We start from the raw sequence: 26750 nt of genomic DNA, 5'->3' as shown, positions 1-26750 counted from the left end.
AAGCCTGTATTTGTACGTCTGTTCATGTTGTCATGTATTGATGTTGAACTAAATGCCACCAACACTGTGGTCTAAGAATGAAACCCTTTCTTGGGAAAATGGGAGCCCAGAGAGACGAGCAGCACTACAATTGCAGTGATAGTGGTGAGCACATTTGTCACCCGTCGAAAATGTGGGCCTCATTATAACAATCGCATCTGGCACAAAAATAGCTCCGTTACCGTGTTTACTCGCATAATGATCGCACTTTCTTGTAAAAAGAAATTGACGCAAATTCAGGGGTATGATCATTACGCGGGTTAAATTTCCTGCAAAAAAAAATTTTTTTTTTTTACACCAAAACAAGAATGGCGGCCGGCGGAGCAAGCCGAATGCGCCGAATGCTATTTTTTTTTTTTCTTCTCATGAGTACATTACATGCGTTGAAACAGTTTCTTCCGTATCAGTAATGAATAATATTGTTAATATAAGCAAGTTTGCGGCAATAACGTAGCCATGTTCAATTTGAGGGGACAGAAACAGATGGGTGCGCTTAGCTGCCGGTGATATAGGAACACATGGCGGGCATGCTGCGGAAACTGCGACATTTGTCTTCACTACTATCCTAATACGGCACATTTCCGCTAAGGGTGGGCGAATATCTTAGCTGTGTTACAAGCGTCGGCGTATGAATAGGGTACACTTTTAACGTATCAGTGTAAACGTGGCTGCTATCGCTACTGCTCGCGATTTGTTGCGTGCTCACGAGTGCAGACGAGGTTGTTCACCACAACCCATGAGGTTGTTGACCACAACCAGTATAAAGCCTACACATAATAAAGGCAAGTTTGGTTGTAGCGTCTTTTTTTTTTTTTTTTTTTCATGGATGTGCGGAAAGTGATGACAGGAATGGAATGGGGCATCTGCTAAAGAAAGTGTGGTGCATGCAGACCACTTGGTTTGTCTTGAAGAGTCGTTCACGTAGCATTCGACAGATGGTAAGTGCGAACATTATTAGCTATAGACTTGGCACACGACATATCGCTGCGGCAAGTTCGGGGTGTGATCATTACACGGGAAACTTAAGCAAAGCGAATTTTTATCAGGGGTGCGATCATTACGCGAGTGCGATCATTATGCGGGTAAATACGGTAGATTTGACATTAGTTATGAACATATATATTTTTACTGTAATAGTAGTGAGATAGTTTATTTTGTTACATCTGGTTTTTCTTTAGTGTTCATTATATTGAGGTTAGACTGTATTGCCGTACATTCTAGAGTAATGCATCCATTCGAAAATGTACAACACTATTTGCATCGTGCACACAATCCTATTACACTAGCCTATTTATGTTAGAATGGGATCCAAATAAGAATTTTATTTGGATATAGTTGGTGCATCTTGCACCTAGCAACAACTTGGTAATGGCTGCAGTCCCATTAAAAATGGACACTAGCAAAAAAAAAAGTAAAACAATGCATGGCAATGTGGAAGGTTCTGCCGCAGCTCAACTGGTCAGAATACCATGTGTGGTGACGTTTAGTTTATACTTTTTTTCTCCATCTGCAATCTGCTTGAAAAAGGTAAAAAACAATAATATTCATGATATTCACCTACAAGTCTACAGTTCCATTCCTCTGCACTTTTGTCTACCTCTGTGACTGTTGAGTTTTGTGGTTGCTTTCCTTAGAAAGTGCCTGCAATTCTGTTGCTATTCTGTTTGTCCTTTCTTGCTCTACAGATGTCTTGAGAAAAGTGCCAGCCCTCCAAGCCATGCTCGCAGGCTGCCCCTTGACACAGACTCCTTCGGCACCCTAATTTCACGGTTGACGTCGCAGGAAATTCCTGTGGTGCTTGAAGGCCTGGCCCAGGTACAGCTTCTAGTTTCACTTGGTGCTTTGCTCCCACTTTTGCCAGTATGGCTACAGCTTAGCAGCCTCGTAACAGGAGAGAAATTGTAAGTGAAAAATGTAAAGAATGCCAGAGAATTTGCTTCAACAACCTTGCTTTAACCAATTGGCTTTGGATGTGGCATTTCTTAGTACGCATATAATGTAGATGCATAAAAAACTTTTGAAAATATTTTGGTTTAAATATGCCTGCTAATGCTTTTTAGTGGCATGGCTTGCCCTTGTAGTTGATTTAAACGATTCCAAACTAACTTGCTGCACCATGTGCATGTATTGTACAGTTTCATTAAATGCCACCATGAAAGAGGGCACTGGCTCTGAAAATAATAGCGCTAAGAAAGGCCAGCTGCAGCCAAATTTTGGACTGGGTAAAAAGCCTAGCTTGAGATTGTGTATACTTGAATTGTGTAGCTACGTTTGGGTGGATGTCTCATATTTTTTTCTTTATTAATTGTGTATACATGTATGCAAAATTTGAAACCTTAGAATGACAAATAGTGTTCTGCTAGATTTGTTATTCCTGGAAATATAAAGTGGAGCTGGCTACGTTGCTCTGTGACGGTAGTTTTACTTCCTATGGCACACTGACAGTTCACACTTTCGAAGAGTCCAGTGCATGCAAAGAAATTGCTTATTTGTACCTAATGCTCCATTCGTGCTTTTAATAATTGTTTCATAACATGCAAAGTAGTAACAGAAACGTGTTCACATTATAAATACCGGATGTGGACATCAGTTTATATTAATTGAGGAAATGGCTGTTCATTCTATTGCGATAGCAATTACGGTTAAAGCTTGACATAAAGTAGAGCCCTCGTTCATACATTCTTGGGGAAAAAGAACGAAAAAGTAAGCACACTAACCAGGAAAACGTACGATCCAAAGTAACTGAAAAAAATTTGAAAGACTAGAGTATTCTCGACATTCGTAATGCGAAGCGTCGAGCGGATCTTTGCGGCACGGGACGCCGACGCGCTTCGAGCTGGTAGCGCTCCGGCGGCCCGAGGCGCATTTTGTTGTTTTCCTATTGTGTGGTGTTTTAAAAGGGCAACGGGAAACCGAGAAAAAATCGAGCTGGAGGGCGATGCCGGATGGGGCCTGCAGCAAGAGGAAATGGCGGCGCGTTTGGATTATCGCCTACTAAAAGCATGCAGTACGCTACCAATAGCACTACGTGCCATGCGTTGTGAAACAGATAGGTGAAGATGGTTATCGCAGTAGGTTTGGTGTGGCGATAGCTGTGAATGCAGTGTGCGACGACCCGGGCGGAGATTTGCAGGTACTGGAACAAGAAACTGTGCACGCCGCCGTCTTTTTAACGTGAGAAGGACAGCTATATGTTGTTCTCAAATGTGCGCCCCCCCCCCCCCCCCCCATTGGATCTAGCGGTTGGAAAACGTATACGATCGCAGTCTGCAGTACAGGACCGCGGTGCATTTCAGTTATCGCCTATTAAAAGCCTGTGCTACGCTTCTGACAGCACCACGCACCGTGAAACAAATAGGCGAAGATGCTTAGCACAATAAGATTGGCAGTAATAGCTGTGAATGCCTCGCGCGATGACCCTAGAGATTTGCTGTCACTGAAATCTGAAACTGAGTGTGTGGCCGCATTTTCACATGAGATGGGCGGGCGAGTATTGCGGTGAAGTTGCCACGGTGGGCAGCTATGTACTGTTCTCGATCACGCATGCCTCGCACATTTTCCTGTTTACATGGTATCTAGCGACTGGAAAATGTATCATACTATCGCAGTTTGGTGACTTACTGAATGTTGGTGCCGAAAAATTTTGTTTTCCGGGAACGTATGAACCAGTAAAATATGTGCGTAACTCTACTAGGTCATTATCTGTGTTCTCAATTGCGAACGTTGGCACCGGAAAAACGTACGTAACGGAAATGTGTCAACGACGGTCTGCTGTATTATAATGAAGTTGGTAAAATTGGCAGTTTGCATGTTATATTGAAGTTTCATTATGTTGAAATTCAGCCTTTTATGCAACTAAGCACATTCGCCAATAGACTTTTCTTGCCCGGGAGGGGCTGCAAATTTTTCCGTATTATCGAGCAATCAGAAAAGGCAAATTGGAATGAGAGAAAAAAAATTTCACTTTGTTGAATGTGAGAATTGGCGACGAAAGATGCCATTTCATGCCATGTCGATGATATCTTCACATAGATGGTACGAAGCCAAGCCAGCTATGCTTTCGCATCCACTCTTCCCACACTGCTGTTAGTGTTGCACACTGTATGACAACGTTAATTCTTTGTCTGCGTCTTGCTATCTCCAATGCATCTTTGAAACTTGAGATTGCGCAACCTCCAGTACTAAACGATAAGGAAGACAGCGCACGTGATGCCACGCCATCTTGGTACGCCCACTCTTTGCACGTGCAGCAGAGTACCTCTAGAAGAGGAAGCGCACGAGCTGCATATGCGCTTGGTTGTGCTGACAGCCATGCGAGCCACGTCTGCTCTAGAAAAATGAGAATCATGTCAACCTTTACAGATTGAATATTTCACTAGGTGCTGACTAATGCCGTTGGTTTCCCATCAGTTTCAATCTCGAGCAGCATCGAGGTGTGACACCTGCAATGCCACTGGCAGTGCTCATGACACCAGTGTTCTCAGATGCCTGGTAGTCATCAAGGCACTGTTCGGTCTGCCCGACAATAATTGCCTTGCTGCTGCTTCTAGCCACATTGCACCCGCATATGTTTACGACACCGTTTGAGGAATTCCGAGTGCAGTGTTGAACTTTGCTATTGCTGTTCATGCATTGGCAAAACTGCTGATTTCTTTTAATTGGACACTCCAAGCGAATTTTCATTGTCACTGTGAGGTTCCATATAAAGTGCAATATTGAATTCGATAACATTGCACTTCACGCAGTATTTGTTGCATGTGCGAGGGAAAATGTGCAAAGTTGAACAGAGAAGGATGGTAGCTTGATGCACATTGTCCTCCTGCGTGTCCAACATTGCAGGTCACATGATCTAACAAACACACTAAGGAGGTTAGAGGTGATTGTTTGGTAATGTGATAAATGCAAATGATAAATGAATGGTAAAGCACGAGCTAAAAAAAAAAGGGCATGGAGAGGCAGGTGAGCGAGTGTCTCCTCCTCTACCACTACCATGGCTACACATGGCTGCTCCACATGGCAGAGCGCATATGCGAGCCATGGACCATATTTCAAAGGCAATCTGAGGTGGGTGCAAGCAGTATGAGAGCCAAGATCGCTGGTCACTTGTGTACTGTCTTCCCATGTGCCTTGTGTTAGAGGTCACAAAATCTGAAGTATTTGAAAAGATTGGTTGCGCTTTCTAGACGATCATAACGAAGAAGACAGGACAGGCGCAAACTAACAACTGAGGTTTATTCGAGGAAAACACTTAAATATCAGACCATGCCAGCGCAGGCGCATCAGGGTATCAGCAGCAGAAAAGAAGAAAAAACACAAAATCAGAAAAAACCAATGGCATGGCTCAGCTAAACATATTATCTGGGAAACGTGCCTCCCTATTGTAAAGCATGAACGATGTGTCACTGATGCATGCTTGTTCCTTCTTTTTTATATAATGTGCCTCTAGAAGTTCTCGTGCTTTTTCGTTATTGCACTTGCGCAGGATCTTAACCTGGTTGAGCAGAGGCCTGCATTTATGATCTAAGCAATGCATGGGTAAATGACGTTGCTCCCGGTTTATAATTGATCTTTCGTGTTCTCGGATTCGCACGTTCAAACAACGGCCCGTCTGGCCTATGTAGGTTTTGCCGCATGTCAGGGGAATCTGATAAACAACGCCAACTTGGCAATCTATATAGGGGTTCTTGTGTTTCACGCCGCAGCCACCTTGCTTCTTTCTGGCGTGAAGTCTCCCAATGCGGGCGCAAAGATGACTCAGCTTGCAGGGAGCCGAGGAAACGAGTGGGACACCATGCTTGGTTGCTATCTTCTTCAGATTGTGTGCAGTTCTGTGAACATATGGAATTACAGCTGGCTTTGAAGCTTTGTTGGCAACATCAGAGTTTACTTTTTGGGGCGCTTTTAGCCTCTTTTCGAGCGTTTCAACCACTGCCAGCACAACCACATCAGGGAAGCCAGCCTCTTTCAGCCTAGAAATTTGCATGTCGAAGCTGGCCTGCATGGCATGCGTACATGACTTCGCCTGTCCTGTCTTCTTCCTTGTGATCGTCTAGAAAGCGCAACCAGTCTTTTCAAATACAATGAACCAACTTGCCCAACAACGCATTCTGCTAAAATCTGAAGTGTTGGACATGGGTCGACGCGAGAGGCGAGCACACTGTAACGTGATCAAGCACATGCTAGAGGTGGGGTTGGTGGAGGGCAGGTAAGTGCACCTGGCTGTCAGCGCGGGCAGGTGTGTACGCGGCCCGCATGCCCTGTTTGGAAAGTAATCTGTGGCAGATGCAAAGCTTTGCCAGCCACGATGGCTGTGGTTTGATGTGTGCTGCCTTCCCGCTCGTTTAGTGTGGGAGGCCACGTAATCTCGAGTTTCCAAATCTCGTTGAAGCAAGAGGCAGGTGAAGCGTTCAATCCCCTCTGTCTGCACTCTTCATGATAGCGTCATACCACTATGGGTGACACTATTGACCATGGCAGCGTAGCGAACGTGAAAGGTTCGCAGACTTCACTTCGTGTGCCAATGTGAAGATATCATCGACACAGCACGAAATTGTGCCTTTGTTAGCCGGCTCTCAAATTCAACAAAATTAACTTTTTTTCTCATTAAAAGTAGTTTTTCCTGATTGCACAATAATCCACGAAATTTTACCGCCTGTTAAGAGAAATCTGTCAGTTTCGTTATGACGAAGTGCCGATTTTAACACCTTCATTATATGAAGATTTAACTGAATTAACGTGGCTCCACTGTAATTTAACTCCACAGTAATTTAACTCCACAGGAACCAGAAAATTGCTCGAATACAACAGAGCTAAGAGAGCTAGTTCCTTGGCTATAGCCATCAGTACGGTGAAATGTCGATATAACGAATCTCGTGGGGCTGCTGAAAAATATTCATTATCTTGAAATGTTCTTGTATTGAAAATGCACAAATTGGCATTAAGGAATAAATTCATCAAAAGGAGTTGCCCACCTTAGAAAGCAGTACTTCCACAAATGTGTTTCTGCCGGTGCCAAGGACTCCGCAGGATAGGAGTGAAAACGCGCGTTTTCTGAAATCTTTGCCTGGTGCCCAGCCGAGCATAAGTCTGCGCACGGTGCCCACAATTGCTGAACAGCGAGATTACTCGCCACAGTCCCGTGCATCTTCCATCTGTGGTAGGGCAACGGCAATAATTAGGCGGCGATTCTTCTTGAGTACACACAGACTGTCGCATATGAAGCACGCAGCCATGCATTTCTCCAGAGCGCAGGTAACTCCTTGAGCCTAATCTCTTTGGTGATGTTGGTGGCTATCAGCAAGGTGGGCTACAGGCAATTACAGCATTCGCATATTTGAGATTCGCACATGATGCACAACACATTGTCGCCAAATGTTACCAAAACCCTGAAGTAATCACTTTTTTTGGTTATTCGCCGATAAATCTTGAGGTTCGAATGGCATCTAAGCAAACCTACCTTTCACTGGCAATTTTTCTGCTCAACTCTTCAACACTGTTGCGATTGTGAATGATGTAATGGGTGCAATTGCAATCTCGTGGTTGCAGAGAACACTGCAGTTCACCATGCCCTTATGCTGTGCTGGCAGTGCCAATTTGTGTAGTTTCTACTTCTGCAGGCCATCGTTACTGTGGGCACAGGCAATAGGGCTGGCACAAATTTGCAATTGCAACCATCCAGAAATATCTGCTGCTGCTGATAATGCCGTGCCAAGTGTTTTTGTTTTGCAAGTCTCAAATGTGCACAATATTTCAGGTTGCAGATTATTTTGATGTGTACCAAGAAAGCTTAAAGGGACACTAAAGCGAAACAATAAATCAGTTTAGACTAATGAAGCATTGTTTGAGAACCCTGCAGGCAGTCATTTTAAAAAAATAGTTTGATTATTAGATGAGAAAATGAAGGTTAAAGTATCGGTATTTGAATTTCACGCTAAAACCCCAGCGCCGGTACGTCAGTGTAACATCAGGGATTCCAAAGTATGTTTTCGCATTTGGGCTGCGTTGGCTGAATAAAAGTTCTCGAAACTTGCCATGTTTAATATTTGGTTCCTTTAGAACACAATGTAGTCCATCTGTACCACTATATATAATTAGTAGGCCCTAGAAGATGCCATCAATGTCCAAGACGTCGCAGCCCCCAGGTGCGGGAGCTTAAGTAGGAGTCTCCACCCGTATTTCGTTCTTGCGCTTTTTCTGGCTTACCAAACGTCTTATCATTGTAAGATGGTGTTTTTGGTGTTGTAGAACGGTAATTTATTGATGCAGACAAAATCATTTTTTACTTTAGTGTCCCTTTAAGATTTCCACTACTTTAAGATATTCGGGGTTTGAAATTCATAGTGCTGTAATATTTTTACATTAAAACTTGAAGGAATGGGGTTTTGACTGGGATTCTTCAAATGTTCATTATCTGGGGTGTGCATAGTAATGAGATTTAACTGTAATGTTCTCAATACAGCATGCAATGCTGAGCGCTAGTGTAGGACTTGCCATGCATTTTTGGAAGGGCTGTCTTGAAAATTAGAGATCGCTGAGTGTGGTGAATTCAGGCTGAAAACACAAAGAGAAGGATAAGCACTTGTGCATTTGCAGACTACATTTAGTGACGCCTGGTGGTAGCTATCAATATTATCAAGATCAACTCTTTGTTTTCAGGCTGTTAGGTCCAAGAAGCACCATCAAGCTACGAATGCGTATTTTTATCAAATGGCATCACAACAGTTAATACCGGCCATGTGTTGGTGATACAGAACACTCTGAAAGCCTAATTTATCCCTGCATCTTTGACTTGCTTATCAGGTGAAGTGCCATATGCGGTGACAATATGCTAAAGATTTGATTGCGGGACGTGTTGTCTCGTTTCCGTGGAGAAGCGGCACATGCACTGTGGAAATTTCGATGCATTTGCCCTTTGACCTTTAATGCCCTTAACCTTGCCTAGGTGACATGGATCTGATATGTTGGTTCTGTTAGGCACCACACTTAACCCCGTGCTGAACTCCTCTGTTTGCAGCTGGACACGGTGCTTGCCACCGATGGCAGTCCTGCACTGCTGGGCGGTGCCGACCAACTAGTGAACATGATGTCCCTGCAGTACCGGCTGCTGCACACGAAGCATATAACCGACGACTGCGTTGCCAAGGCAGATGTCATCGAGCTGTACAGCCGGATGGCAGCTGTACTCCTCAAGGTTTGTTTGCATTGGCCTGCTTATGCAGGTGTCGCGTAGGCATTTTGAAAATCTATAGTTTGTCGACTCAATAGCAAAGTAGGCATCGCTACATCAAGCATTTGAAAGACTATTGAGTCGGTAGTCTGCGGCAGTCGAAAGGGTTTGCAGAACTCTTTCAAGCTCTCAAAGGCCGTCTAATCTAACTTGACTTAATATTTCTCTTTAACTGCAAAAGATTTTGGTCTGCCTCAGAGTGAATTGACCCAGAACAAGTAGAACATGTAAATGCTTTCTCTATTGTCCAGTGTAAAGTAAATCTGCAGAAGAGCAAGACAGCTTGCTGCAAATTGACTGGCAAGATTTCTTTTTTTTTTTTCTTAAAATTTTACTGTGGGAAACTAAGCTCAAACCTCCTTTTTTTTAAACTTGTCGCTCAAACCATGGCACCATTTAATTTCTTGACTTGATAGCTATATTTGCATGTATAAGTACTTACCAAACACTCTCCAACTTTTTTCTTTTTTTCGAAGTTGTACTGTTGCAGTTAGTATATCTAAAGTATTGCGACTTTAGCATTTCCTTAGAAAGTAGACCACATTGTATGCTGTAAACAGCCATTGCCTAGATAGAAGGATGCATGTGCTTGGTCCCCCTCCCCGCAGGTGTTTGATGGCCGCACGTTGGGGCGGCGTGTGAGCACTGGCGTTCTCAAGGAGCTGCTGCCTCAACTGCTGATGGTTCTGCTGGACAAGCGCATCACCGAGTTCCGCCATGGGCCTCACCTGCAGCGAACAGTCAACATCCTTGCTCTCCACATCATCCGCAATGGGAACCCCACCTGTGTTCTTAGGTGGGCATCTTTGCTGCAGGCCCCTTCATCTTCTCCCCCTATTCGTTTCTTCTAATTCTTTCAAGGGCTGACATCTTTATGTTTAAATTCAGCATTAGGGAAACACTACATCAGTATATGATAGATCATTCTCTTTTGAGTATTTTCTGCATTTACTGCAAAGCTTTCTTTGCAAATCCTCCCTGAATTTTCAGACCGGTGCTGCTGGGTGCTTGCTGCTTTGCCAAATAGCTTGTGTTTGATGGTGGTATTGAACATCAGTCTCCCACCTCAGCATCCTGATGCTTTAACCATTAGGTCACAATCGCACATATGCTTCCAATTTGCCAACACCGACAAGCACTCTGAAATGATCACTGCCTGTGTCGCATTGTGTAGCATGGCTTGGCAAGAGCACATGCACGCATGCATCAGTATCATTTACGCCAAGGATGGAAGAATGAAATGAATGAATTTATAGCATTCGATTAACCACTTCTTGAAGGTGTCGCTTCACATTGGTTCCAAGATGTGTGATGAAGCTGCACTTCTTTTTTTTTCATTGAAGTATTATTATAGCATAAAACTCTGGGCCAATTTTTTTCCCTTTGGACTTTGACCTGAAGATTTGTGACACAGCATCAGTTGTACATGTAGCACTATAGTCATGCTGTGCATTTTCAGAAGTTATCCTTAGGCACAAGGTGCGTTTTCTGAGTTATAAGTGAACTTACAAGCATTGTGTTTGGTTCAACAAACAAAACCATAGCTACTTTGATCTTTATCAAGCCATTTATGAGGGCCCAAGTTTTTGTGGTGTATTTGTATTGTAGCGAAGTGACGCAGCCGTGAGATATCAGACGCATCAACTCACCAGGGAGACGGAAGAAGAATGGGGATGAGCTCTGGCAGGGGAAAGTCCAAATCCGCAGGTACGACGACGAGAGTAGCATTTGAATAACTAGGTTTATTCCCTTGGCATCTGCCGTAAGTTTAAGCTGTACAAAAATATCTACAAACAGAACGATGTCATACCCGTCGTCGTCGGCCTGCCTGACCGGCCTGGTGTCCCCTGGTGAAGATGCGCCGTCTGCTGCTGTCTACTTGCTCACTCTAAAACTACCCCAAACTATTCCTTAAATAAGTTTCCCCAGCATCCAAGGGACCCGCGGACCGGCGGGAGGCGCAGGCTTCTTCACCAATGGGTTACTTCGTTACTCCGACCAATCAGGCAAGCCGACATCATCCAATAAGCGGCAGAGTTCAAGGGGTCAAGAAATGGTCGCGTCAACACTCCGTACACAAAAGCACTCTGACCATAACTAATCGGCTTTTGACAGCCGAACGTGGGAAGACGACGCGACATGTGCAGGTGTGACGTCAGGCGCGGCGGCCGCGCGGCAGCACTGTCCGCGGCGCCGTCGAGGTCATTTGTGTACAAAGGTTTGCCCCGGGTCAAGGACCCCACAAAATTCCCGGAAAGACAGCAAAGAGGTCCGCGGTACACTCTCTTCGCGACAGTATGCTCCTAGATTAGTCCTGTCTAAAAGCAGCGCTTATAAATTTGCAGTTTTGTCTTCAGCGAGTGTCACTTTCAGCCAGTGCACATTTCCATTAGTGTTCACAGGCTCTTGCACAGAAAGGTTTAGTGACACCCGCTTATAACGCTCTGGCCTGCAAGAGTGTTAGTCAGGCTCTTTGCTGCATCGACATGTGGCCTCGATAGCAGTGCTTCAAAAATGCATGACATTTTAGTTGCTGCTAGGTTTGCACTGATCCTGAAACTGCTTTTTCTGTATTTGAGATGCTGTAAACATCCCAGTGCCATTTGAACTGGAAACTGCGAAAGCCATCTTGCTTTTTAAGTGCGTCGATTCTTTGCCTCTCTTGGCACTTCCCTTCCAAATTCAGAACGTCGCTTGGGTGTTGTCAGGAGCCAAGAAAAGATGGCATTACAGCCAAGTGGTGATGCTGTTAATTTGCAAATACTGCCTAAAATAAAAATCTAATGTGGCTGTAGCAGCATGCCACCAGAATGGCACTTCCTATGGGTAGGTAGGTGCACTCAAAGGGTTGCTAGGTAGTTTCTCGTGCGACTTGGGCATTAGATGCGTACATCAGATGTTGTATTCTTAGAATGTGTAAGGAGTTCATGAAGCCTCAGTTCACTTGTATATTCCTTACTGTAGACCTGATTGGTTCACGGGGCTGTTGGTTAACTTGTTTTACAGTGCACTGATAACGCACCTGCATGACTGCTTGGGCAACATGAGCACCCAGGCGTCTGAGAAGTACATTGACTTGGTTGTCAAGGCAAGTTCACTCTCCTTTTCTCATTTAATATGCCTAGTTGGATGCACACATACAAATCAAACAAACTGTGTGCTGCTTGTGTCTTTGTGGAGATGGACACTGTATATGTGCAGTCATCTTGGTACAATTGCTGTAACAAATGTATACCTTTTTGACAGCACTGGCAGCACATGCTTTTTCAACTGTGACAGCATCGTATGGAAAAGTTGCGTTCCTTCTCTCGTAATCTCGGAGCTGCCAGTAAGTGCCTGCTGCAATTGTCTTGGTCATGGCACCTACCATCAAGCCTTTCTTGAAAAGGTGTATGCTTCTGGTTGGAATTTTTACTTTTCTTTCCTCAAAAGCTGCCTTGGTGGGTTTATAACGGGGCTGCTTCAATGGGGCTCTCCACGGTGACTTTATTAAGACGCCGTAGTGAATGCTATTTCACCTCCTGAAAAATTCTTGCTCCATACATCATGATAATGCACATAGTGAATCACCCATTGCCTGCACCATCTGCACAAATCTGTCTCACATGGGCGCATATATCACGGTAACGGATCACCCATCACTAGGCTAAAATGGTATAACCGGAGTATAATGCACTGCATTGACATCCAGGATGGGTCAGCGTCGGGCATCTGGCATGTTTGCATAAGGAGCCAGTGTGTACGGGCACCGCCTTAGTTGAGCGACCCATTGGACTTGGGCTCCTTGGAAAGGCATTGTTATTGCTGTTGAAACCTTTGTGCAATCACCCACATTCCCTTTTGTTGTAGTAATTGCACCGTCGCCGCCTGTTTACCTGTGCCCCTTGCCACCGAGAGGTTGTCTTTTCTGCGAAGCTTATTCATCCGGCAGCTGAGCTTACCTAATTATGCTGTAAATTTTGCAATGACAGAAGCATGCTAAAAGCGCAAAATCAGAAGCACATTTCCAGATTTGATGGGAACGAAAGCAAAGAATTTTGTCTGCTCCCACATGGCCAGCACTATATTGGATTGTTTCGAAAAAATTTTGGATGCTTGGTTTCCGAATCAAATATGGCTGTAGATAAACGGTTTTCAATTGGTATTCGAAATTTTCAGATATTCGCACATCCATACTTAAAAGATGGGTTGATTTGTTGAACTGCAGTGCCTTGTGATATAGATATTTATGTGGCATAAGCACCAAAATAAGTGACAATCTGCAAGGGCTTCTGAAATTGTTAGCTAGATAGCTTATTAATAAAGGGAAAGTGAGACATCCACCCAATCATAGTAATTGCTACAAAAAGCTCATAGGGGTACCTCGAAAAAAACGCCTCGCAGTTGCAAAATTTATCCTGGCCTGGGTTATATTAGAGTTAGATAGCTTCTGGTGCAAACTTTTGTCATCGGTTTTGCAAGCACACATGACCACGAACCATGATCAGTGTTGTTGCCTCATCATCATTGTGTAAAACTTGGCACTCATGGGACTCGGAATCAAAGTGCATTGAACAGTAGATTACTTGCAGCTCTCTCAAGTGATTGACGTTTGCTTGAACAAGTGCCTGTTAGCTCTACAGAATAGGGATATGGGAGGAAAAAATTGGGAATAATGTTTTAATACTTTCTTTGTTTGGTTTATCATGAAGGCAGAGTTTATACTACAGACACAGAAGACACTCGCACGTTTACATGCTGTTTCACTTAGCAGACGACACTTTAACTATGCAAATAGTGTGGTCATGAAAGCTTCACTCTATGTGGTTGTTGCAGTGCAGTTATTATTCATCTGCGAAAGTTTCTATAGAATAACTGCATCATAAACAATAACTACACTTGTGGACTACACGTCGTTTGTGCATGTTTATGCTTCCAGTGTGTGGCTTCTGTTTTGGTCACAATCTCAAACAATGCACTGTGGCTACTGGCACCAGAAATGTGCCGCTACACTCACTCACTCATAAATAAGTTCAGTTCTGCAATGTCTTCCACGCAATAATTGCATCATATTTTTCGACATAGATGTTTGGGACCTCAATGGACACTAAAAGCAAATAATAAGTAAAGCTGAAGTGGTAAATTAGTACTCAAGAACGTTTAAGCCATCAATATATCAAAAATAGACCTTTAGTAAGTGAGAAATCTAGGTATATGTAGGACACTACTCAACTCTCCCAGGAAATTCTAGTACTAAACAGACGACTTAGCAACTCCTCGTTATAATTATTTCATGTGTACTCAACCAGTGATAATAAAACATCATTGTATTGTATTCTAAAATGGAAAAAAATGCTAAAAATGTTCAGAAAAGAGAACTCATTGATGTTACCCTTGAAAAACGACACTGCAGATACTCAAAAAGTTGTTTTCACTCGACCATGTGCTGCCTGCATTGTCATGTTTTGGTAGTTGCTGTATCGTGCAGTACTGCGCTTGTTTAATGTCTCGTAAAGCTCATACTAAAGAACAAACATGTGCACAAATATTAAAACGACAGCGACACAACAGACAGACCCTGCAGCACTGTCACGTCTTGCTGTTGGACTATAAACACGGATGCGGCATCGAAAAAAAAAAAAATGTTGCAACAAACTTTCATTTTTGTCGAAACAAGTACAACTGTATGCCTGTAAAAAAATCTCGAACATGCCTGCCGTGAATCCAGTGTTTTAACCAGAGAGTACTAGGTCTAGTTCTAATATGCAGTCATCTCCAGTAAAAATGCATTCCATGTCGCCAGCAGTAAATGCTGCAACGCCATCTGATAACTAGAAAGCAAAACACCTCATGACTTTATGGACTGCAAGATTGTGTACGCGCTAGCTCAGATACTTTGTACTCAGTGCGAGATGAGACGAAGCAAAGGCTCATTTTACCATTTATTTCTTGCTGTCACGAAAGAGATCAAGTAGCAAAAGCTAATTTGGATCTAAGTGGGCGCACTGGCTGCTGTCATGTTCTCATACAATCGCGCGGTAATGGGCAGGCCGCCTGGCGAGAAGCAACATTTCTGTAAGCAGAAAATTCGCTTTCATGTGATATCCTAAGATGCTGTCAGCTGTGTCTTCGCTTGTTTTTTGCCTGCACTGTTGCATTTTACACAAAAAAACGGCGCCAGCTGTTGGATACCATTTTACTAAACTTACGGCAGTAGAGGGCGGCGATGGCGTATGCAATATCATACCTCCTTGCTCGTGGCTGGTGATTTTAATAGCTCTATAGGCTCGTGTTTTCTCTCTATCTATCTGTCTATCTGTCTATCTAAATAGCTCTAGAGGAATGCAGACCCTTCAGACACGGTCTTCTCTTAAGCAAAAATTTCCTTGGCACAAAAAACTTGCTATGGGGTTTCTGGAATGGTACTATTTTAACAGTCCATGTTGACATATCTGCCTTTAGTGAACCTTTAATGGTATGCAATGCACTATTTCTTCTTTTTTTTTTTTTTGTCACGAATATGAGCAACAAGACAGGTTCTTCTTTATAGCATTGCCTGATATGTATGAAACAGAGTATAGGTCGGTGAAATTTGTGATTACACCTTTCGTCCACCTCAGCTGACATCCCCAAGAATGAACTATCAGTAACTTGCCCAATCTGTCCATCAATCTGGTGTTTGATTGCCATTTGTTCCCACCCCTTATGGTTGCAGTGCTTGTGGAAGATGATGTCCTCGCTCGAGAACATCGTGGACGAGCTGAGCCTGGATTTGGTCCTGTTGGACCTGCATCTGTTTCTGAAGGCGTACCGTGGTTCCTTCTGGGAGGGCCGGCCTTCAGACACACCATTGCGCACAGTGCGCACCATCATCTACAAGCTGGTCGGGCTCAAAGGTCACAAGGTGGGCCACATTGACTTGAACCCAAGGGTTGGAACAAACCTGTGACGGCATTGGTGCACACCGGCACGTCACAAGTCTGTATTACCTAAAATGCCTTAAAATACATGTTTGTGTTATACATTTTTTCATTTCGAGGTAGCTTGCTCTCTTTATATGCTGACTGCTTACATATGGGAGTTGTGAATCATTTCCAGATGTATGTCAATCAGAGCAACTTGTACAGTTAAGCTGTATAAATGAGCTCTCGAGCCCTTCGTAGGTCCTAGAAGTCTAGTTAACCGCTGGCTGACATCTGTCCAATACTTATCAAATGGTTCACTGCATCTGGTACCTGCTGTGGTAGTTTAGTGGCTATGGCATTGCACTGCGGAGCTGGAGGTTGCACGTTTGATCCCAGCCATGACAGCAGCATTTCGATGGGAGCAAAACGCAAGACTTTTGTGTATTTGAAATTTAGGTGCACGTTCTAAACCCCATGTCACTAAAATTAGTCCCCTACTACGGTGCACCTCAAAACCCCAGAATAAATTTTAACTATATCCGGTGCAACTTTTTCACTGCCCCTAAGACTTTTCAATTGCTTTACTATTTCCGAGCTTAGTAATTCTTTATTATCCACTACAACCAAAGCATGCTACCGTATTCAGTGCTGGTAACCAGCGGCGCATTCCAACAATCTGCTCATACGGTAGCTTTGGAACTGTGTTCCAGGCTCTGTTGCTCCATGTTCTCTCGCCAACATTTATGAGGGTCGTTTGATAAGTGTGGTAAAAAGCAATTAGAAATACCATGTTTGCGGAAAACTATATTTTATTTTTCAACATAGTTCCCTTCCAGCTCCACACGCTTCTTCCAGCGGCGCTCCAATTTTTTTATCCCCTCAGAAAAAAAGGATGGTTCGAGGTCCTTAAAGTGGTCATTTACCACTGAGATATCCTTTTCATCTGAATAACATTTCTTTCCACCCAGCCAATTCTTCAGGTTTGGAAAGAGAAAAAAGTGGCATGGGGCCAAATCCGGAGAATAGGATGGATGAAGCACAACCTCGAAGCCTAACTAGTGTAATTCGGCCATTGCAACAAGCGATCTGTGGGGCGGAGCATTGTCTTTGTGAAAGAGTTTTTTCCGTGCTGACCCAGGTCGCTTAGTGCGCAATTCTTTTTTCAGTTGATCTAGGATTGTTGCATAACATGATCCTGTTATCGTTTTGCTATTTTGTAAGTAGACTACAAAGATTATTCCTCATAAATCCCAAAAGACAGTCGTCATCACCTTTCCGGCTGCCTTTGCCTTTTTTCGAGCACCTTCATCAGGCCTGTTCCATTGCTTTGACTGCTGTTTAAACTCTGGAGTGTAATGATGTATCCACATCTCATCGACTGTCACAAATAGATGCCGAAGTTCCTGTGGATTGCAATCAAGCATCGATAAACACAGCTTCAAGATGTCTGCCCTCACGCGCCTTTGGTCGATCATGAGCTGTCGAGGCACTCAACATGCACAGACTTTCATCTGCAATTTCTCCTGAAGAATATTCTGAACTCTCTCTGCCGAGATGCCTACAATTTCAGCGATCTCTCGTACCTTTACTCGGCCGTCCTCCATTACAATTCGATGATCTTTTGATATCATTTCTGGTATGGTGACCTCCACTGGACACCCAGGGCTTGCTCCATCTTGCGTCGAAGTTCGGCCATGTTTGAATTCATTTATCCAGTACTAGTAAATGGTCTTCAGTGATGGTGCAGAGTCTTCATGAACTTTGCTCAACTCTGCTTTAATTTAGGCAGCCGTCCAGTGCTTTAAATGAAAATGTTTGATCACTGCTCGAAATTTACGTTTTTTGCATTTTGGCAGGAATCGTCACACAGCTCAGTAGCCAATGCGTACTAACTGTCGGTACCAGCATAAACAAGTTCTGCTGTCATATGAAGGGTGCTTCTCGTGCGTCACCTAGAAGAAAACAAAATATTAGAGCCATCTCTTGTATTTTTACCGTCCTTATCAAACGACCCTTGTACTACCAATTACACTGCTGAACGAAAACTGCTTTGTCATTCAAGCTTGACTGTGTAATAATCCTCTTGTAACCAATGGCCCTGATATCTGCACTTCTTGCTGAAATTAAGCAGCAGTTGTAAATTTGGACTTCGCACTCGAGCTGTTAGGTTATCTCATTCTTACAGCGATACATGTTACAAGCGCTCTCCCACTACATTTGCAGCATTGCTGTAAGCATGTATGGTCCCAGAAACTCCGTCAATTGTTTTGTTGTGACTACAACAAGCCTATTTCGCAGTTTTCGATTTGTTGTACTGGTGAAATAGGGCTATATTTCACTGCTGCAGAATGCTGAGAATGTCTGCAGTTGGGTGTAGTCAAGATTCATTGTCTTGTTTACTCAGTCTTGGATTGTAATACTTAAACCAATGGTGGCTTTCTTCACCTTTACTGAAAATTGTCATTTTATTGTAGTAGCTATGCTGTTGTGCTGCTAAGAACGAAGTTGCAGGTGCTATTCCAGGCTGCAGTAGCCACATTTCAGTTGCAGTGGAAGGCTAAAATGGTTGTGTACTTAAATTTAGATGCTCTTTCAAAAATCCCAGCTGGTCAGAATTACCCCACTTAAGGCAGTGCTGCTTTGGTTCATCAAACTGCTTGAATCTAGCAAAGAAAGTTTTTTTTTCAAGTAGCAGTAACCACTGTGGCCAAATGGTGTGCTTCTGATAATGGTATCGCAGAAACCTATTGATTTTGACTGGCCTATGTGCTGCCAGAGATTTCTGTACTGGCATGACAGATGAAGCAGTGCATTCCGTGCTTTGCTTGAATGTTGGTGTTTTCCCACTAGCCAGCAACTTTACATACAGAAGAACATGTGGAAAGAATAAATCCACTGTAGGACGGCATTTGCTCGTCGCAGATGCATCAGTGGGATGTGCATGGTTTGTTATATGGAAACTGCAGAACATGGTTCGCTAGATTGCTGGGGGAAATCTTTGGTGTTCAGTAACGCTAGGATTAGGAAAGAGAAAAAAAAAATTATATTCTGTGTCTTGTTAAATGTTGGTTATATTCACAGTAATTGTACAAACCATGCATCACATTTGCAACCTGCTGTCACCAGTGTTTTGTTAACATGGTATGAAAAAGAAGTTATCTTACACCACAATTTTGAAGTTCTTAAACTGTGCTTGACTGAACATCATCGCAACCATCAAGCATTGCATCGCAGTAGCAGCCCCACCCCTCCTAAAGTGTTTGTTTTGTAGCATTGCTGTAAAGATTAAAACAGTGCTCAAGCTTATGTTAAGCACAGGGCAGGCCAGTAAGTATAGTTGCAGTATTAAAGGGAAGGTTAACGAGAAAAATACGTGGGTAATTGGAGATTGCTGGGAGAGGCCAAGGTCTTTGTCCTGCAGTGAACAAAATCTGATGAGGAACAGGAAAAGGTGCGCTTGTATCAGTTTGTGTTGTCTCGAAACACATAAGAGCTGTCTGTGGAACGCAACTAGTGAAGCTCCCATTCAAAGCAACCGAAGCAGGCAGTTCAAAATCACAGGGGCCATTCGTTTCACTGTGCAGCTGCTGACATATGCAGAAATGGTGCCAGGCCAAGAGGAGTCTTCACTTGTGAATACAATCACCAAGATGCTGAAGATGCACGCTCGGAAAAGTGCGGAGATCTCTGCCAACAGGGGTTTTTCCGACGACTCTCAGAACAAGGTATTGCTGCTAAGGGCAAGCAATTGATGTTTCTTTGTGTATACTTCTAACGCAGCATACTGCCCTCTGCTTTTGCTTCTGTCTTTGTGGGTTTGGTCCAGCAGAGAGTTTCTGCTTCGCTCTGAGGATACACAAACTTGGATATCCTAAACTGGGGATGTTAGTTTGGACAATCTCTTTCAGCAATGCTATCGCTTTTGTGTGACGTAGTGCTCAATTAGCCAATCAGCTCATCCACTATTGCACAACTAACCAGTAATTGCAAACTGAAAGTGATATCGCTGAAAGTGATTGTCGGAGTATATGTCTCCAATTCTGCCCTGTATGAACCATGGGATAGTGCTTATTTTGTCCAAACACTACTCAGTGTGCTGGGGGAACCTAGAGAAACTTTTTTAGAACGCGGGGTTGCGGGAGGGTTCTAATGTTACCTGCGATGTTACTATGAGCTTCGAGTGCATGTTAAAGGACCCCAAGTAGTCAAGGCTAATCTAGAACTACCACTGTAGCGTTCCCCTCAACCACTGTGTGGTTTCTTTGGGTCATCAGACTCAAATTAAAACCAGGCTAGGTTTACTGATGTTGTTTGATGTTGTCTTACTTGGTGCAGCTAGAAGCTCACATGAAAACTTTTTTTTTCTCTCCCACTCCTCAATTTGTGCTACCAGAGCAACGATGAATCTGAGCAGAAGAGTGTTCACCAGCAGTTCAAGAATGTGATGCACAAGTTGAGCAGTGAAGACGACTTTGACGAGGTAGGCTTGACTGCCTTATCGCCGTCTTAGAAAACATTGACTGTGGCCAAACTCCCAAGGACACTTTGGCATTCCATTTGCTCTTTTTTTTTTCTTTCTGTGCTACGGACTTTTGATGAGACTGTGCCTTGCCAAATGGTACCTACTGTGATAGTAACTGTTGTAAGATAGAATGCCTGCTTTTCTTTTTCTTATTTGTGGATTGCTGCGCAACATGTCTCCCGTGTGGAACAGAAAGTATGTGATGATAACGCTTGGCCCATTGTTTGTTGTGAAGGGCATGCAGGGGCAGAGTTTGTCTGCCACATGCTGTAGTCGTACCACACCTGCGGGGTACTTCTTTTTAAGGGGGCCCAAGAACAACTTTTCAACATGGCAGATTAACTGCTGATCAAGAGGCCTCGCAGTTTGTCCTATACGAGCCAAATATTGCTCCCAGCTCACTTGTGTTTGAGCCTTGCATCCTTGCAGTGAACCTCACATTGCTACAGTGCTCCAGGAAGTAGAAGTATGTATTAAAATCTCATTGTTGTAGCTCCACGTGAATGTGAGTTTAGGTCCTGTTTTAACTTCTATGTATTTATTAAATATTTCAGGTTCATTGTGGCAAGTGGAGCCTCATTTTCATTGTAATGCACACTTCAGTTTCACTGTAATGCGCACCCCCTTGCCGTCTCCCCTGTGTAGCTTCCAGCGCACTAAAGGAAATGAAAGGAGACAGAAAGCTGCTGATTGATCCGATAACTGTCTAACTTTGTTTGTGCTTGGAAGAATTTGAAAAACTTTTGCGGGAAGAGATTCGTGAGGCAACATAATTTAATAGTGATGTCTATCTATGATAAGTTAGAAGTGTTTCAGGGCCCCTTTCATGTGTCAAGTCGTCGACTCCTTTTGGCAAAAAAGCTAAATGGGGCAGCGTCCATGTTCATTCTGCACCATGCCTCCTTTCATCAAGCGCCGAAGGAAAGTAAGATGCCTCTAATTATCTCCCCCTTTTTCTGGCTAAAATAAAATGCTGCACACACGTGTGAGCACACAAACAGGAATGGGAACACATGACAGAATCTGTTGATATGTTCAAAGTTCAGCTCGCATATGTGGCCGTAGTCGGAACCTGTTCCCTTCCTTCTTGTTCAGCAAGTGAAGCAGTGGCGTCAATGCTGTCACTAGCCTGGTTTTGGTAATGTGAGCTTAACCACTTGATTGGTTAAGCTCACATTTATTCGTGACTAAAAAGAAAAAAAAGACTTAGTTGTGATTAAAGCATTAACGCTTTCCCTGCCTTGGGAAAAATGGCTGTTTTTTTGTAGGTTACACTAGATTTTTTTTTCTGAAGAAACTATTTCGCTCAAAATTTTATGCAATATTGACAGCAAAGCAGAATGAATCCACTTTTCAGGCTTACAACTTTTATTTACTAAATGTATATCATAAGAAAAATACAAATTGCCAAAAACAAAATTGTAGAATAAAAGTGAAAAACTTCAAAGATGCACTTGTATTTAAAAAGAGAAAAAATGCTGTAAAATTTTTGAAGTATTCAAAATGCTTTGCTTATATGTAGTCACTATCTGCAAGTAAATCAAGTTTTCCTTGAACACTACTTACACTACAGCAATTTATCTGGAAACCCTACAGCTGGCTGTGCCATGTAGTAAAGCAGCTTCTCAATGTGAAACATAGGGGAACGTTGCAAGTCTTACAGTAAACTCTTTTGTGCTGCATTTTGCTGTCATGCAAGATTTCTTGCTGTTTCGGTACCTCTCAATGTTAGCTGGCTAGTGCTGAATGGCTTCAGCTGGCAGAGGAGTGCAAACTAGTGGTGCATGTTCAAGGTCCAGGTTGGTTTCCATGATCGTCACTCTCAGAATCGGTCAGATGAAAAGGCAGCATCCTCTGACTCGCTGTTGCTTGAGCGGTCGATAAAGTTGGCGCAGACGCAGTGGAATCGCAAGATATGCGATGTTTTGGAGGTGGCCATTTTTGTTTTCAACTCTGAAGAGCACGCACGCATCTTCGATGCTAATTCAAAAGTCGCCGCCAAGCGAGGAAAAGGACGCTAACTCCGTAAGATTTAGTTCTCCTACCATATGTCGCATGGCGTAGTGTCCATAAGTGGCACAGAAGGTCTTGAAAACGCCGTTCGAAACTATCGTTAGTGGGCTAACATTGCTCAATGGGTGTGGTAGGTAAAGAGTTAATTGATTAATCAGGAGGTTAATCTATTGATCGCCCAGCCCTAGCCTTAACTAGGCAATGCTATAGCAACACAGCAGAAAGCACTAATTGTGTGGGGCAAAGGAGCAGCATGTTTTAAGATATGTTCACCACTGTAGCGGTGAATGCACCAGCTCACGGAAGTTTGATTAGGCACTCTGGTATAATTACTACATTTTGGGGGATATTACAAATACCACTATATACAAGCACAATTTTATCCATCTCTTGTGGAAACACAGGCTCTCTCCCACACAGTAGTACTACTAGTACAAAATGAGCAAGCTTCATTTCAACAGTAGAATACACATAGTTTGAAACGACATTGTGCACCTTAAAGAGAAACTCTGGCTCAGCCATAGTTGATCTAACTTGTCGAAGAAATTGTGCAACGATGGTAGAAAGGTAGAGCAGAAGATTGAAACACTCAGGGAGTGCAGAACATAGCGATTGTGGAAAAATATTGCCTCTCTTTTTCTTCTTCTTCTTTCCTTTTCTTGACGTAGACTGCTAGAAAAGCCACTAGTGCCATTGGGCTTCTGAACACTCACTGCTATGCAGCTCGCTACAAGTGGTTTACCCCTTGTTTTGTATATCTCAGTATTGGATCACAACGAAATAGTATACATGAACCAGTATGCAAAAGAGAAACTTTAATGGTAGCTGGAGAGGTTGGCCTCTGAGGCTTGGCATGCTACACCAGGTGTAATAAATGAGAATAAAAGACAAAGAAAACATACGCATGCACAAACAAATGCTTCAAACGCACAGTCACACACTAGAATGTAGGCAACACTAATAAACAATGAAATGAGCAAAGTGGGAAGTGGTGGCTATGTGCCAACGGCAGTAAATAAAATGTTGCCTCTCATTATCCTTCTGGCTTGCTGTGCATGCTCATCGTGTAGCACAATATTAAAATAAAAGTGCAATAGGCAGCTTTTTAATCTATGTAAAGAATTCACAAAAAACAAATCGTTATGAATGTTTCCTCTCTTCACGCACAAAAGTTATCTACTTGAGTTCACTATGCTGAAAGTTTTCTTTATGCATTGAGAGGGATTGCATTTTCAATTAGTGTTCCTATCCCTAAGTACAGTATTCTTTTTCCAGGCTGTTACTTTGGTTCATAATACCTATAAGCTTGAAAAGCTTGTTTTTCCAGTTTATCTGCATTCATTTAAAGCTTCAGGTAGACCTGAAGTGGAAGCAAATGCAAAACGCGTCAACTGCGCTTTCGGTCACATTGCTCATTTTAATTTAGCTATGGGTAAAAAGTTTCTGAGCATGCCTGCATTGTCATCTTTTATTTCGGTAAACTGTACTTATTATTATTATTATTATTATTATTATTATTATTATTATTATTATTATTATTATTATTATTATTATTATTAATATTATTATTATTATTATTAAAGCAACATTATTGACCGATTTATTGCTGAAACTGTTTGCATGTGTCGCTGTTTGGAGCATTGGCTTAAGCCAGTAAGGGCTTGTAGCTTCCAATAGTAGGAATAATGTGGCAGATTTTCTTATGCATAGTAAGAACTTGATTAATGCAGAAAAATTATCATGGAAGCGAATTCATGAAGTGTTCGATGGTTCACTTTCTTTTGATACTCTGCTAAAAGCTGTTTTGGGGCCCCTTTAAATCTTATCTACAGTGCACTTTGAAGGTTCACAATAGTTCAACTTTTCCTTTCTTTTTTTTTCCCCTAGTGCTCAACTTTAATGAATCACGTACTGCACCTGGATTAGTGTTCTGGTAGTCTACCTTCTTTCCCACAATTACGTGTTCATGTTCCTGATCTTGTAAGATCACTTGTGGTAGAAGTTGCGTACATTGCTGTTTTTGCATTTAAAGGTTGCATTTACGAACATTGAGACATTTAAATGTAAATGAAACTTGCTATCTGATTTTTTATGGTTAGCTCTTTCATAGCCAATATGTACATTCTTAGTTTAAGCATTTTAGCAGAGTACGGGATGGAGTCGCAAACAGCTGAGCTGGCGGCAATGTACTTGTGACTCTTTGCTCAACTACACCACACGAACCTCGTTATTTCATTCTGCGGATGTGTCCTCTTTTCTGCCGGCAAGAAGATGGTAGTGCCACAGTGCAGAGTTTCTTACAGTATGTCTTTCTCCACCAAGAAGCATCACACTAGAGAAAAACAAAACATTCCTCTGCATTCAGCTTGAATCCAGAAGCACCTGACAACATTCGATGATGCTGTCAGTGCCGCTGTTGACACTCCTCTCCTGTTTCCACTTAAACAACCCCTGACATTTTCTTTTTACACATTTCAAATATACACACATATTGCGTACAGAATGCCTCCTTCGTCTGTCTGTTTGTGCTTTCTCTTTTCTGTTTGTGAGGTGTGTTGTCAGGCCGCTAACAACGTATTGTAAACAAAACGGGCAGTGATCGCATATCATTTGCAACACAGGGTGCCTCGTGGCACTGCTTCACGGGAATACGGAGCACAGGCTGGCATGGCAGCGACAGTAGGTAGACGAAAAATGCAAAGTCATGTCAACCGGATGTGGACGGTGTTTTGAAACTAGGAAAGAGAAATGTGGACATGACGTTTGTAATAATGTAGTGTCCACATGCCATTTAGGAGTTCACAGGAGTACACAGTGAGAAGGGACTGCTCAAGGGGAGAGACGCGAAGGAGAGGGTAAGCTGCATGGCAGCTGGCATTCTTGATCATCAAGTGTCTAACTCTGCTTTGGCAGCGTCATTTTCAAAAAGTCTTGCGACTGTTGTAGACTCTTGCACAACTGCCACTATAAACAAAATTTTGACCTCGTGTTTGTTTAGGGGTCCTTTAAATATACTTAACGCAGACTCTGTGGCATTGCGCCGTTGAGCACAGGATAGCAGGTAGGATTCCCAGACATGGCAGCCACAATCCAACAAGGGTGAAATGTAAGAGCACTAATGTACCATGTTGTCGTTAGCCAAATCCAGGTGGTCAGTATAATCCAGAGCCCTCCACTACACCATCCCTCATAGATCACTATGCAATTCCAGGACATGAAACCCTCGAACATTAGCGCACATATGTCCGCACTAAAAAGCTCTCCATTATCCAGAATTTATGCCTGCTGGTATGGGATAGTTAATCTGTGAAAGGTCTTGTTTCTGCCACGGAATCATCTGGTGCATGTCTGAAGTGCTTTGGATATGATTAAGCCAATGCAAGCCTGTGTGAATGCTGCCCCGTTTTGTTTCTCAAGTACAGCATGTTGATGTATTTTGTTGAGTAAGACGAATTCCACACCTTGCTTTACAGAAGCATTATGCCTTGACTAACATTACTTGCGAGTTTGCTGACTGGATGGAAGATCTTTATTGATATTGGATGTGTAAAAAAAATTTTTTTTCTTTTTTAGGCTGTATTGTATTTCACACATACATTTCACCCCTTCATATGATTCATGCTTCTGATTACACCTCTTGGGGAAAAATAGGGAAACTAATATGAACATACGATCAGTAAAAATAACAGCTTACAACAAAATTCAGCAAACTTTTTCATAAAGGCAGTCTGGAAAAACTGTTAAAACAAATCAGAACTTGAAAAACAGTTTCACTCTTCTCATCATTGCCTCTTTCGTTGCTGCTTTCCACAAAATATTGACATCAATTAGTCACATGCAAAATGCCATAGAGGAGGGCATGGACATGTCATCTTTCTGTTAGTTTTTATGGCTTTTATTGTTTCCAGCCTTTTTAAACTGTCATGTCTTTCTGTGTCGTTCCATTTGATTACGAACAAGTTATTCTCCTTGAGAGCTGATTTTTTTCTTTCTTTTGTAGACTTCTCAAGCAAAAAATTTAGCTTTGTGGCCTTGCCGTGAACTTGTACACTGCAACGTAGACACT

General features: G+C 42.8%; 1 protein-coding gene and 1 long non-coding RNA gene across 3 annotated transcripts in view; one reads left to right on the top strand and one right to left on the bottom strand.

Annotated features, from left to right (window-relative positions):
- The window catches only part of LOC142579447 (uncharacterized), a 46849-nt gene that overhangs the window by 1681 nt on the left and 18418 nt on the right, over nt 1-26750 (bottom strand). Inside the window, exon 2 of the long non-coding RNA XR_012827382.1 lies at nt 7011-7190. This is a non-coding gene — a long non-coding RNA (uncharacterized LOC142579447). The remainder of the gene's footprint in view (nt 1-7010; nt 7191-26750) is intronic.
- The window catches only part of msps (msps cytoskeleton-associated protein 5), a 113264-nt gene that overhangs the window by 78557 nt on the left and 7957 nt on the right, over nt 1-26750 (top strand). For both annotated transcript variants that reach the window (XM_075689613.1, XM_075689614.1), the window contains exons 23-29: nt 1725-1854; nt 9053-9229; nt 9874-10061; nt 12272-12353; nt 15960-16148; nt 19734-19874; nt 20543-20629. In XM_075689613.1, coding sequence (XP_075545728.1) covers nt 1725-1854; nt 9053-9229; nt 9874-10061; nt 12272-12353; nt 15960-16148; nt 19734-19874; nt 20543-20629 — 994 coding nt within the window. The remainder of the gene's footprint in view (nt 1-1724; nt 1855-9052; nt 9230-9873; nt 10062-12271; nt 12354-15959; nt 16149-19733; nt 19875-20542; nt 20630-26750) is intronic.

The sequence above is a fragment of the Dermacentor variabilis genome, chromosome 4 (assembly GCF_050947875.1).
Source record: "Dermacentor variabilis isolate Ectoservices chromosome 4, ASM5094787v1, whole genome shotgun sequence".
NCBI lineage: Eukaryota > Metazoa > Arthropoda > Arachnida > Ixodida > Ixodidae > Dermacentor > Dermacentor variabilis.
Note: the sequence above shows the minus strand (reverse complement) of the source record. Positions and strands in the feature narration are given on the sequence as shown.